Source organism: Tinamus guttatus, unplaced genomic scaffold (genome assembly GCF_059628265.1).
Source record: "Tinamus guttatus ecotype Peru unplaced genomic scaffold, ASM5962826v1 Tinamus_guttatus_pri_ptg000018l, whole genome shotgun sequence".
Classification (NCBI taxonomy): domain Eukaryota; kingdom Metazoa; phylum Chordata; class Aves; order Tinamiformes; family Tinamidae; genus Tinamus; species Tinamus guttatus.
In genome coordinates, this window is record NW_028288552.1 from 2,967,627 (window position 1) to 2,981,729 (window position 14,103).

A 14,103-nucleotide genomic window follows, 5' to 3' on the forward strand; every position below is an offset into this window, starting at 1 on the left:
ACTTTCATCTTCCATTTTCTTGCTTCTTGGGGTGTCGAGTGGTGAGTTTAGAGTTTAACTATAGCTCCAGAGGTGAGATACTCTTGCACGAAAAAAATGTTCATTTCATGTAGTTTGAAGAAAATCCAGATTGAAAAAGTTTATTGATTTATTAATGACATGTAATCAACTGGCAACCAGTGAGCTATGCACTCAAAACTAATAGCAGTAATACAACAGAGAAACCACAAAAGTAGGCACTTAAAAAAGGGTAATAAACAGCTACAAATTTATAAATATACTTCTATAAGTAACTCCATGAAGTCCTAATCAGAGGCAACATCTCCAACATGGTTTTGTGCCCCCAGCCCCACAGGTAGCACAGGTTACGAACATAGGCCCCCTTTTGTGAGGGTGCAACTTCCCAATTGGCACGTCTCTTGTTGCACATGGGGGCACTCCAGCTTGATATGTGGTCCCTGCTTCCTGCCCACCTTTTGGATACAGATTCCTCATGGATAAGCAACTCTGGTCTAGGCAGAAGCTGTTTTGCCAAATGGATGACTTCAGGCAGTGCCAAACTAGGTTTAGGCTGCTGGTGTTCCTACTCCAAAGCCTCTCCCTGCTGCTACAATTTTTTATGCTCCTTTTATAATTTTTTTTTATATTCCTTCAGATTCCCTTTATAGTCACTGGAGGGGCAGAGCAGTTTTAGCCTACAGTTAATTTCACTGTTTTGACATGTCTACCTTTGAATGATATAAATCTTGCTTGCCAGGGTCTGCATCCTGCAAGGAAATATAGAAAAAATAGGCATTTAGTTAGTGCACAGGTATGTGACACGTAGTCTTCCAGGGTGGGATTCACCTCCAGATTATGACACCTAAATATCTTCATGTGTGCTGTGCCTCTCAACTTCTATTACAATCAACAGAAAGCTACTTAAGACAGTCAGTGAATGTAGTTCTTTTAATTTTGTATTTACTCCCATCTCTGAAGTCAGTTAAGGAGAATCTTACTTTTTTGCCGTGAGGCAGGACTGAGCTAGAAGGCAGTCCCAGAAGGATTGCACAATAAAAATAATTAATATCTACTATGTAGTGTGAGAGTAGCCCAGCCCATGTAGCCTGCATGCTGTGCCCGTTGCTCAACACGCGTTGAGTAGAGGTCTTAAAACAAGGGGTGGCTACAGAAGGGTCTGCGGCTCTGCTGGCTAAAGCGTTTCTAATCCAGGCAAAAACCCTCAGCTAACCATTTAGCTAGCTGGCCTAGTCTGCCCCAGAATTTCCCCTCAGAAATTCATTTGCAGAAATCATGCCAGAGGAGCATCTTTAAAGAATTGCTACAGCAGCCAGAACATCCAGCCCTGTAGATGACACATTTGTCTGCTCTTTGTGAGCGTCCATGAGTCTGTGCATGCAGGTTGCAAATGGGAATTGTGTTGTCGATTATATTATATTTTTTCTGAATATTGGGCTTTAAACTAATGTTTTGGGGTATTTTTTGAGGAGCTGGTGGAATCTATGTCACTGATATCATAAGGCTTATTTTAATGACTGCAGATTTTATAAAGTGAATGTCAAACTGCAAGGAGAAAAAGCCTTTTAAAATCAATATCGAGTTAGCCAGATAAATCATTTTTTCATTGGCTTACCCTAAAGCAAAAGTAGTTATCAGAGAGCTAAAATTCAATGAGTTAATCTTAAGAATATTTATGTTTCTAGTTTGTTCTGCCTTTAGAGAAAACGTGTGCTTCAGCCACATAATTTGGCTGCATTTACGCATTTTCTAAAAGCGTTATATAAACATATGCAGCATACTGAGGACTGCATGCAGCCAGCTTGTGGATGAACCTTTTCAAGCTCCTGAGAAGCTTTGTAATTCTATATACAATGGTGTCATTGTACAATATATACATGCATGTGTGCATTAAATTTTACAGCCTACTAAGGTTTAATCCCTATGCCTGTACTCAAAAATTTGCCAGGCAGAGGTCAGCTTTCTCCCAGAGTAAATTCTGGTGTTTCCCACCAGATTTTTTTTTCCATTCTGTTATCTTTTTGCTATTCCATGCTGCTTTTAATCAGACTGAGTCACTAATGAAGTTGAACCTTGCTGGAGCAAGTCTGTTTCCTTTGAAGGTGAGAGAACAAACATGAGTAGTGATCATGTGAAATAATCTTCAGCTCAGTAAGAATTATATTTTGCGGTTGAACACAAATATTTATAAAGAATAAGACTCTTTTTTCATGAATTGAAATCAAACCTGGACTGTTTATTTTTCTGACGTCTTTTTTGGTTCTGAACTATATTGGCTAAATATATATTTCAGTCATTGGCTTAGAATAACCATTGTCCTAAAACCTGAACATCTTCTATTGAGGACCTGATGAGCTTGATTTTTTTTTTTTGATCTGTCTAGGAAAAGCTTTATCTGTAATGCAGTTCCTAGGAGCAGCCAGTATAATTTTTGTGCCTTTTCTGTTGGAAACAGTTTGCTGTTATGGCAAATAACATGCCGTGAGCATCAATAGGGCCAATCAGCCTCTTTTCCTAATTCAGACTGGAAGCATATGCATTATATATCTGTTGTGCAGCATGTGCTAAAGAACTCATTAAGTTAGGCTAGTAGGGCCTTTATCTGCCTGTCTTGTCCTTCCTCCTAATAACCTCCATTTCTCCATACAAAATTCTGCATCCCATGCAGATTCCCATGCAGAGAAGCAACACACCTCCCACCTTAGCTCCTCAGTATCCTAGATTTAGGAAAATAGAGAAAAGCTGGTGTAGGAGGAATGTCAGTGATGTCCATAATCTGACTACAAAGCTTCATCTTTGTGTTATTCCACTGGGGAAACACGGTTTTCATATGTTAGTGTTGGGGACTTTGGATGTCTTAGTGTTGGGACTCCCTCTCGATCTGTTGTGTCAATGAAGTAGTGCATGAGGTGAGGATATGCATAATCTCTTTCTACACAGCAGTTCCAGGGCTTTTTTGCCCTAAAGATTCATGGAACTGAAGTACAAATAGAAAATTATTCTATGGCATAAAGGGAGTTTGAAGTAACTAGGAATTGCAACATAATGCATATATCCAAAGGTTATATATGCAAATGAAGTTTCAAGCAGCTTTGTCAAAAGCAGGAAAAAAGAGTTCCAGGCTTTGCAGTCTCAGTTCATTTGTGTGCATGAAGCACATCATTGCTTTATTTAGTAAAGCTTGGAAAGGATCTAGATGTTAGAATAAACCAAGAGGTGATAAGAACAGAAAGACAGACAAAGCAACTTCCTACGTACCAGTTATTTACCAGCACAAGAGGTTGGAGTTAGTGGCACTGAAGAGAACAAAACGCAAAGGAAGATCATCTCCTGTTTGATTAATTTCTCATAGCTGGCTATAGGTGATTATATAGTATCATTTAAAAGGGTTTAGAGTGGAATATCTTGCCTGAATATCTGGCCTGTTAACTGTAATGTCTTGCCTGAAAAAAAAGCTTAAAAACATTCATCCATGCCAGTGCAGACAAGTATGGTGGGCAGCATCTGTGCTCCCAAGGGGAAGCTCAGTGAATCAGAGAAAACCGCGGGATCAAAGGCAAGCAGAGAGATCAGTTCCCTGTGGCTTGCATGCTTTAGTCTTGTTACTTGTCCTGCTAGGACAAGACTAGATGGGGACAAAAAATATATAAAAGCTCTTCTAAGTCAATTTTGTAGGGTGAATTTGTATGACTGATCACAGCAGCAGGGACAACAGTGTTAATGCAGGCCTGTCAATATGTCATTGGGAGGATTCCTATAGCTGAAATCCTTAGTGTATGGCAAGATTCCCATCAAACCATAGGCTGTGACTGATGCCATAGGTAGCTCACAGTGACTGTGACCATAGGATGACTGATCCTTTTTTCAGCATAATCTTTCTTATATATTCTGTTTAAAGCTTGTTAACTTGAGATAAGGATTTGTAGCCAGAGTTCAAGTGTGATAATCCTTGGAAGAGTAATTTAACTGTGTGCTGTTACCATGAATTTCTACTGCTGAAGAAATTAAATGTTGCAGTTTCAGTTGCCCAGAACCAGTGAATAGCAAAAGGTAAGTTTAGACTGTGCATCAGCAATTTTTAATGACATTATTACAAAGTTTTTTTATGGTATACTTATTTATAAATCAGTCTGTACTGGAATGCCCAATGTAGTTTTTGATGCTGCTTTTCATTACTGTGGAGATGAATAACAACTAAAGTTGGCATTCTGAAGCAAGCTTTTTAATGTGTTATCTCAAGCATTGCTTTAATGTAGAGGTATAAAATATATGTAAATTTTTTTACAGCTGCAAAGATTTTTTGAGGTGTTCTTCAAAAGCACTTCTCCCCAACAAGCCTTTAACAACATGAAAGAAGCTATAAGCAAACTCCTGCTGATTACTGAAGTCTTCAGTGAATCATCTGCCTCAGGACCAAACTCTTTCGATCAGTAAGTACCTTCCAGCGGTCACTCACTGCTATGCTTTTGTCAAATAGCTCCTTAGAACAGAATCGAAAGACTGTATGTCCTAAAATAACAAAATGTCCTAATATGTTCTAAAATAACCGCCCTCCCTCCTCCTCTACTTCATGCTTATTAGAATGAAGTGAGGATATGTGTTGCATTTAGGGAATAGAGCTCTTTACCATCTAGTGTTTCTGACATTTAGATGAATATCTAGTTATGATGAATACCTAGGACTATATTATGTGTCCCATTAAGTGGTTCAGGCAGAACAAATTAACAGAAATCATCCACAAGTGACATGAAAACACTGTGTTTCACTTCAGTGAGCTTGCTGTCATATATCAACTGGTTAAGGTCAGAGTAGCCTCAGCCCGTTTGGGTCTGCCCGGGGCCTGGCATCTGAACCACAGACAGTTGTGAATAAGGTAAAGTTCACAGTTGTGACTGTTAAAATATACCTTATGAATAATACTTAGGCAGCAGTGTTCACTTTTATGTGAGTGTTAAATCTTTGTGATCACTTCTATTTTTGTGTTTAAATTGCTATATAAAGATCAACATTTATATGGACTTTGTTTATTAATTAAGATTAATACTTGTTCGATATATGTTATAACACATTTCTGGCATTTTTACGGTAAATAACAAATATGTTACAATTTATTATGTCTCATAAAGATTTATATATATTATAAAGCTATTTGAGAACCCAACTGTTTTAATAGCAATAATGTAAAGCTCATTATTTGGCTTATGCAAGTTGGGAATAAAGCTTACATTGTGGGCCCAGAGGGTGCATAAGAAGTGAGGAGTGTAACAGGAGTAGGGCTATTCTGACTGTGCTCCAAACTCCAATAGCTGTTTGTCAGCAGGAGGGGTGTCTCATATGTACATAGCCCAAAGATTTGCTTAGAGTTTGTGGTCCAGGCCTTCAAATGTCCCCACAATTGCAACAGAGATCCTTGGGCTCAGCAAGCCCAGAGAGTTTTATTTGCTAGACATCTACTCCCCTCCAGACGTCTCCAAAGCTTTTGTGGGACTTCTTATCATCCTCTAGGCAGATCCTAGAGCATTTCATCCTCTAGGAAGTCAACCATATAAACAGTTCACCTCCCTTATTGCTTGGGAAGTCAACCAAATAGTCTATAGCACTTTCTTCATCGGTCCATTGTGATTCTCTCTATATTTTAGTTTTCTGATTCTTCTTGGAAATTTAAAAACTGTTGTTTGTTTTCTCTGGACATTCATGTATATTTTCAATCATGGTGGTATATATACCAAAATAGTAGCTAACCTCACTGTATCTGATTCCTGTTATACTGTATTTCAGATGCAGCCAATGTTTCCAGATGCTAACCTTTGATATTGGATTCAGTGCCTCCATATATCCAGTAGTTCTTGAAGTAAGCAAATTGCAATGCATTTCTTATGGATTTTTTTTTGTCTCCAGGAGTGCCCAGATGTTAAAAGTTTACCAAACAAAAGAAGAAGGATGTATGAAAGTGGAGAGTTTCTGCGGGAGAAAGATTATAAATAGACAGGGCTGCTGTAATGAAGTTTCCCACATTCAAATGTGTGAACCTTTCAGTTAGTATTACAGGACTATCATCCCATCCACCCCATCCAAAAATCAGCTAAACGATACTGATAAGAAGCATTGCATGCTACGAAAGTTAGGTATTATCTATCTGTGCCAAAACACAGCTGAAGCAAACATGTTAAAAGATCACAAATACCCTTGAATAACTTTAGTAAAAGTTAAAGGTCTCCATGAATAGTACTGTACTTCTTCAGTCCATAACCTGCTTTGACCTCCACTATGCTGCTTTCCCAACTATTCCTGAAACCTTTTAAAGCGGAGAGAGATGGCAACAGTGGCACAAACTCACTATGCCATGTTTGTATCACTTCTGTCTCAGGAAAAGCCCAGTGAGCCACAACATTTGTTATGCTTCCCAGCTGCTTTTCAGTAGTCCTTATATATACATATAATAAATGGGCGATAAAATATGCATATAATATCTTTATCTATATTTATCATAAACAGAAAGCTAAAAAAGTTATGCCTATGTCTGGTGAGATTACAGGAGACAACTTTTTAAAGTAATCTTTAGTTAAAATCTATTCAAATTGCCAATAACAACAGCACAGTCAGTCTCTTCAGTGCTTCACAAATCATGGCCCTTTAAATACACAGAAAAGAATGGATTCATATGAAGACTTAATAAGTTGAAAAGAGTATTTTTAGCTAGTATAGAAAATATGACATGTCATCTCACTTTTGTGGTGTTTATGAAATTAACTGTAGATTACAAATAAATTCTTTTCTTCCATTAGCTGCTTAAAACTATAAACATAAAGCATAATCTTCTGGTAGAGCTATCATATTTACCTGCCTGCACAGATGTCTCACCCATCAATCATTATAGTAAATCAGTAGTGTTCAGTATATGAAATAAAACATAATTATTCTCATAAGTTAATAAGATTTTTTAATAAGCATTGACTGACATTTTACCTTGAATAATATTGACATAAAGCTGAGGTATTTGTACATCCCAAACAGCTTAAAGTTGCCTTTATGTTTATGCTGTAATATTACTTCATTTATATTTTACAAACATGAATGTTATTCGCGTTTATATATTGTAAAAAATACATCTTCATCAGTGATAGCTCCTAAATAACCGAGTTTTGTAAGGGATATATTAATATTTGAACTGACTTTTTTCCCATTAATTTTCAAATCAAGCGCATTTAAGAATAGCTATGAGATAAATGAGAATGCAATATTGTACTCTACCCACTGGAGGTCAGCAAACATTATGGTGTGTAGTTATAGAAAATGTAGTTATGCATTTGCTATATTATAATCCTGTCTTATTTATGTTAATATTGTTTTTTATATAAATACTTCCAGTTTAGCGCACCTAATTTTGGAAAGACTGGACTTGATAAACAGATTCCTACATTGTTTTCCTTTAGGTGCATGATAACTTTGATTTTCAAGATGAAGATGAATCAAGTATTCAGGACCAAACTTTCAGAGAATTTCTTTTTGAAGATACTTTTAAATTTCTAATACCCAATGAAGCATCAACTTCCAGTTTCATGGAAGCTTTACAAAACATATATGGATCAATTATGAGCAAGGTACTTAAATATACCATTTTTAGAATCATAGAATCATTAAGATTGAAAGGCACCTTTAGGGATCACCTAGTCCTTCCCTCTGCACACACAGGTTCACCTACAGCATGTTACACAGGATTGCTTCCAAATGGATTCTGAAGTGTCCAGAGAAGGAGATTCCACAACCTCTTTTGACAGCCTGTTCCAGTGCTCTGTCACCCTCACTGTCAAGAAATTTTTCCTTAAATTAAGTTTTTGTGTTTTTAATTATTAAAAAAAATATTCTAAATTGTATTTCACTATGAAAACACTGGTGCCAACTTACAAAATGAAATATTTATTTATTCACAATGCTTGATTTTTCAATTCTGGGGAAATCATGAGAAAAACGTAATTATATTGGCCAAAAAAAATCCCAAGCAAAAATTTCCCTCTCAAAGTATGTCATTTCCCAAATTACAGTATGTTAAAGCTGCATATAAAGCTTTAATAAAATCATTTCCCTGCCATTTATTTTTGAAATGGTCTATTTTTTTTTAATACGAGTTTGTGTGTTTTTGTAAACCTAGAACACATTAACTGAAATAAGTAGATATACAAACATTAGAATTAAATTTGAGTTCCTACAGCATTCTGTCTCGTTTGGAATGCAAGACCAATTATCAGATTTTTTTTTCCCCATTTATAAGGTCCATATAATGTCTCCATTACTTGTGAAAACTGTTTCTGATGAGCTGAGAGCTTCCCTAGCAGCCTTTCCCTCAATATGGGCACTGGTAGGGGGCATTTCTGCAGTGTCCTATTTTGAGTGCTTTTAGGGATAAATTTATCTGTGAAACTACTACTTCTTTGTATCTTGTATTTGTATCTTGTCAGATAGATACAAATAAAATAGGCTCGTGGTTTCTAAATTTATGTCAGGAAACCACAGATATATTATGATCATTTAAGTCTTGTTCCCTTAGGACATCAGATCATGTTTCAAACTGTCCGCTTTGCGCTCTGTATTTTGTACACTCTGTTCCAATGATAATTCTAACATGTCAGGTTCTTTTTTACACAAAACTAATACGGAGTGTAATTTACTGTAGACTGTGAAATGGGAAGACCTAGGAAGGAGCTCACTTATCATGATATTTGAACGAGGTTAGACCAAGTGGAGAGATGTTGTAGCTTATCCCCTTGATCACCAGTGGGAATGGGGCTAATGAAAGCACATTGTCTTCTAAGTATATTCATGAACAAATGTCACCCTTTTCTTCATAGGATGGAATCTACCAGAAAGAAGATGAACAATGTTTATCTTTAGAAGAAGTCCATTCAATTAATAGTTTTGTAAAAGAGCTGAAGAATCTTGGGCAATTTGAGCTGGTAAAACAAACAATTTTGTTAAAACTTATATATATTTAATACAAATTTGTTAACATATTTCCTTGCCTTTCTGTGTTGTCACAGGGACATGCATCACACTGTATGGACACGGTAGCTGGGAGATGGAGGGTCTGCTAGTTAATGTTTGGTGTGGAGAGAGAAAGAAATAAAAATGAGATTTGTATAAATGAAAAGGAAACAGAATATGTTATATGCCTTCTTCACATTTTGAGTTCATTTCTGAAAAAGTGTGAAGACTGAGGAATAAAAGTCAATGGCCATGTATAGACAATGCATTTAATGAGGGAAAATGCTATGAATTGGGAAGTATTGGGGAAAAGAAAGATCAGAAGGCCATCAGGATTTCTTCTAGCGCTACTAGAATAAGCATCTTCACCAGTGGGGGAGCAAGGGAGCAGGGAGCCCTTAGTTGTCACAGGTCAGGACAAATATAAAAAGTCTTGGGTGCAGAGAAGAACAGGCTGATATTAAGGATCAAAAAGGAAGGACTGTAGGCATACTTTAAAAAGTGTCTGAAAGAATACTTTTATTTAAGAGGGAAATAGTTATCTAGGTCTGAAAATCGAGAGGCTTTGAAAGGAAAAGGAGTCAGACTTTAACCTCAGAACCTGGTTTACAAGGATAGGCAAGAGTTATTTTCTAGATGTGGAAAGAACATTTTCATAAGCATGTAGCATATAGATGCATAATAATATTTCTATAAGCTATCTGCACTCAGTTCTTATATTTTCTACTTCTTTGGAAAAAGAATATTATCACTCACAGCCCCTAATCAATGTCTTTCTTCTCAGCTTTTCCCATCTACTGCACCCCAAATCCAAACTTTGCTGCACGACCTTTATCACATGGTAGACCCAATGAGGCATCTTGGTTCAGTCTTGACTATACATTGGTTGCTTTCCAGTTTGCTTGAAAAGTTCCAGTTCATGACAAAAGAGTCACATGCAAATCTCGCAGAATGGTAAGATAGCTATTATATAATATGCATGTTTTCTCAATAGATATAAATTGGAATAGCTCCAGTGAGTGCCATGAAACTTAATCTTGTGGTAGATGTAGACACATTTACAGCACTTAGGATGAAGGTCCATCATCCCATCATGGAGTACTGCCAGCCATTCTGCCATTAAGATTCCGGCTAGATTTTCAGAGAGGACATAGTTTTGCCCCTTTGTTTCTCTAACGCATTATTTTTGGGGTTAGAGAATTAACTGGAGCTATACTAAGAACATTTCTATGAAATATAGAGTGAGTTGGATAGGTTGTTTAGAATAACTATGATTAGGAATATTTACCAGACAAAGTTAACCGGGTGATTTTTTTCCTGGAAAAAATAGGAGTGTTTACCAGAGTTAAGACTGTCCTTTAATTTATTCACCAATTAAAGGCAAAACTATGAAAAAGAAGCTATTTTTTTTTTCTAAAAGAGATTAATATTTTTGAGTTGTTCTAAACTGTCCATGTGCAACAGGAGACAATTAAAAGGGCACCCATACTCTAAGAACCTCATTTATGTATTTTAAAACTGAAAAATGTTGTAATGACAGGCTGGATCTATTGAGCTTCTGGCAAGATATATTTTAACTTTCATAAGGAGGGAGGGAGAAAGAAAAGAAGGAAGGAAGAATAAGAGGGAGAAAAAGAAGGAGGAATGAAGAGAGGGGGGAATGGAGAAAAGTTGCGGTACACCATGTATTTGGAACGAAATTTAAAAAAGAAAAAAAAAGTGTTTTCCAGGCTGATTGTTTCCTGGCTAAAGATATTTCATGCATATATTTGCCATACTTCTTTTCTGGATGCAGGCATATGTTATATTCTTTAGGCAAAAAAGGGCTCAGGAACTCTGGCGCATTATAAAATGTGTGTACAAACAAAATTACCATGTCCATTTTGCTTAGAAAATACTAGAGCCAATACATAAGGTGACTGTAAAACTTACTTAGTTTTAATTTCATTTTTCTGTGGGTGTAGCTTTCAACAAGTCAGCCATCTGTATCTTTGTTTGCCTAACTATAAAGCGCAGATTATGCTTTACCATTGTTCCAGGTAACTGTTTATTAGTGTTTTGAAAATACACAGTTCCATGAATGTGTGAAGAATTATTGCTGTTACTGCTGACCACTCCATGAAAAGTAACTCTAAGATGCAGCTGCTTGCAGTCATGAATAAGCCCTTGCCCTTATGCCAAAATATTTAGCTTTGCATATCAAAGCATACCAACCTTTAGCAGCTTTCTGTTCTAATCTAAGCTATGCCACTCATTCACTTTATGCAAGCCCCTTGGCTTCATTTTTTTTCTTCAAGTTGAACATAACTGTATAAATCTCTAAAAGTACCATGACCCAACTGCAGGCCATAGGCCAACATAGCTTGTGTTCTATTTTTCTGCAATGGCTAAGTTAATAAAGCCATTCTGTCAATGTGTTTTGACATTACTAAATTACAAGCTCCCATCCTCATAGTAACATATGTGTGATGATGACGCTTGTACCAGATATACACATAATTATACATAATTGCAAGAAAGCAAGTGGTGAGTAAAGCTTGCTTCCTGAGTATCTCTGGTAAGTATTCTTTGAGGTTGGATTAATCTGTCATTAGTCTGTAGGTGAGTTTGACACCAGGACACTTTGCCTGAATTTCTTCAGTTTAAGGCTAAGTAGTTTGGCTAATTATTTTAGCTGTTCTCATTTCACTTCCTAGGTAAAATTGGTATTTCCCTTTGCAAAATCTGCTACTTACATAGTTGACTGTCCAACCAGACAAGCATGGATATTTATAGCAAAAACAATGACTTTTGACTTAGGTTTTATACATTTACACAGTTCACCAATCATGAATGGCGATAGAATTTAAAGACGTTTTCTGTCCTTCCTTTCTCATCTACATTACTAATGTTGAAATCTACAGTGACTTTAGTAAACTCTCTGAATTTCTTCCACAGGAGAAGCAAGAAGAGTTCTAGAAAATCACCTCAAACTGTAACGAAATGGTTAAAGCCCAGGTGAGAATGAGTCTCAGAGGTATTGATGTGACAAAATTCCTTGAAAGTGATGAGGTATTACCTAATATGTACACTGAAATTGATTTTATGTTGTTTGTGCCCTGTTTTTGAACCCTGTGTATTTTCAGCTTTTGATATGACTAAGAGGTATATGCTTTTTTTCTGTCAGAATAGGAGCTATGAAGTACGTACAAACAAGCACATACAAACACTGTTTGACTGGGTCAGACAGGGGAAAAGCAGAGTTATGTGGAAGACTAACCCTTCCGTATTTGCATAAGAAACAAGCCAAAGCAGGTCGATAAAGCTGTAAATGCTTTTATGAGATCAGCTGATATATGTGGAAAAAAACACTGTGAGCTTCCAGTACACCAATCCTTCTTTAGATCTAAATAAAAGCTGCAGCCTTCAAACTGAATTTAACCTGAGGATAATTGTTTGGATTTTAACTTGGTCATGCTCATCATGAGGGCAGTTTGAGAAACAAGTATGATTGAGGCTATGGTGAAGAAGAGGATGACAACAAAGAAATCTGAGATAAGATTGCTAATCTGCAAAGGAAAAGAGAGATTTGGTACTAAATGCCAAGAATCCATCTCTTGAGTCTGCAGTTTTGTAGTTGTCCTTTGAGGATGAGCATAAGATACTTTATTCTAGTGAACCAAATGCTCTTGTGGAAAATATATCTGCAATCAAAGAAACAACCTACAGCAAATAGAATCTACACTGACAGTTGATGAAAAGAAAAAATCTCTAGTGATGGTAGCTCACAGATGACCTCCTGTCGCCACCCACAACTAACATAGCTATCAGATGCCGGCTTACGTCTTCAGACCGTCAGGGCTATGTTAGCCTTTCTCTTTAGCTAAATCACAGCGAATTCTAAAACAAGATTTGTTGTCAGTAGACTGGATGGCACATGGTATGGGTCACTCAAAAGGTGACTCCACAAACATGTGCTCACACAGATTTCCCTTCATCCAGTGAAGTTCCTTGGAACTACCTGCAAAGTATTTAGGCAATGTGTTCCTCTACACTCAATAGCTCATAGGTGATACTGACTAAGGCAAAATAAGGCTGAATGTCCCTTGAATAACAACATCTGGAGAAAAGGTTCAGCAGAGTCAAGGGTCTCAGCCACTCTGCCTGACAAGAGCTTCCTAAGTGAATCATTCCTCAATCCTGCTGACTGGAAGAAACTTGGAGAAAAGAGAACTTGATGATGCTAACGATTAAAGAGCTAAGTCTTCAGCAGAAGTACATTCATTTGGTTATCTTTCTGTAATACTGCTTCTAAATATTACATTCTGTTACCCTGATATAACTAGGTAGATTAGATTAGGTAGGTAGATAATTAGATAGATAGATTTCCCATTGTCTGATGACGACCACAATCTCTTCGCAGAATTGACATACACAGTTCAGAGTACGTTTGGGACCTGGGGTCCTTGCAGTGGTGGTGGCTAAAACGCTCCTGTGGTGTCCTAAAACAAAGTCTGGAGTTTTCTAGAGTTAACACATCTCCTTTTCACCTTACAGCAGAGTTTGTGACTGGGCACTGTGAAAAGGAGCACCAGAAAGTAAAAATATATTTAACAGGTGTTAGCCATTAACTTCTTGGCAAGCTGAGAGACGTCAAATGACTTATAACTTGGAAAACAAACTCTCTAATAGTTTGGTAAGCGCCTGCTTTGAAGGAGGTCATGAATGTGCATGAAATTAGGGCGGTGTCTAGACAGTGCAAACTCAGAACTTCATGTTTGTGCTCTCACAGACAAACACTGATCTGCCAAGGGCCATCTACTTCTTTATTATCTTGGTAAGATAACCTAGAAATCACAGTTTTAGTATAAGACTGTTTATATTTTACAAAAACGTACTTTAATATTACTTTCAGCAGCTCCTATTCATACGTTAGTGATGACTTATTGCATGGGACACTATTGACATCTCCCTCTCCCGTTGCAGAGAGTGACCTTGTATCCTTCAAAATCTTCCTTGGTGGAAGAGCAGGCATCCGGGAGGAAGCTGCTTTATGAGAACTTCCATAGGAAAAACTAGGAAGAAATTGGTGAAATGTCAATAAGAAATACTGCTGGACCTCTGAAA

General features: G+C 37.0%; 1 protein-coding gene across 1 annotated transcript in view; it reads left to right on the plus strand.

Annotated features, from left to right (window-relative positions):
* Nucleotides 1–14,103, plus strand: part of CPED1 (cadherin like and PC-esterase domain containing 1) — a 134,385-nt gene that overhangs the window by 55,673 nt on the left and 64,609 nt on the right. Inside the window, exons 7-12 of the mRNA XM_010215322.2 lie at nt 4,306–4,448; nt 5,797–5,869; nt 7,452–7,619; nt 8,865–8,969; nt 9,782–9,951; nt 11,935–11,994. Coding sequence (XP_010213624.2) covers nt 4,306–4,448; nt 5,797–5,869; nt 7,452–7,619; nt 8,865–8,969; nt 9,782–9,951; nt 11,935–11,994 — 719 coding nt within the window. The remainder of the gene's footprint in view (nt 1–4,305; nt 4,449–5,796; nt 5,870–7,451; nt 7,620–8,864; nt 8,970–9,781; nt 9,952–11,934; nt 11,995–14,103) is intronic.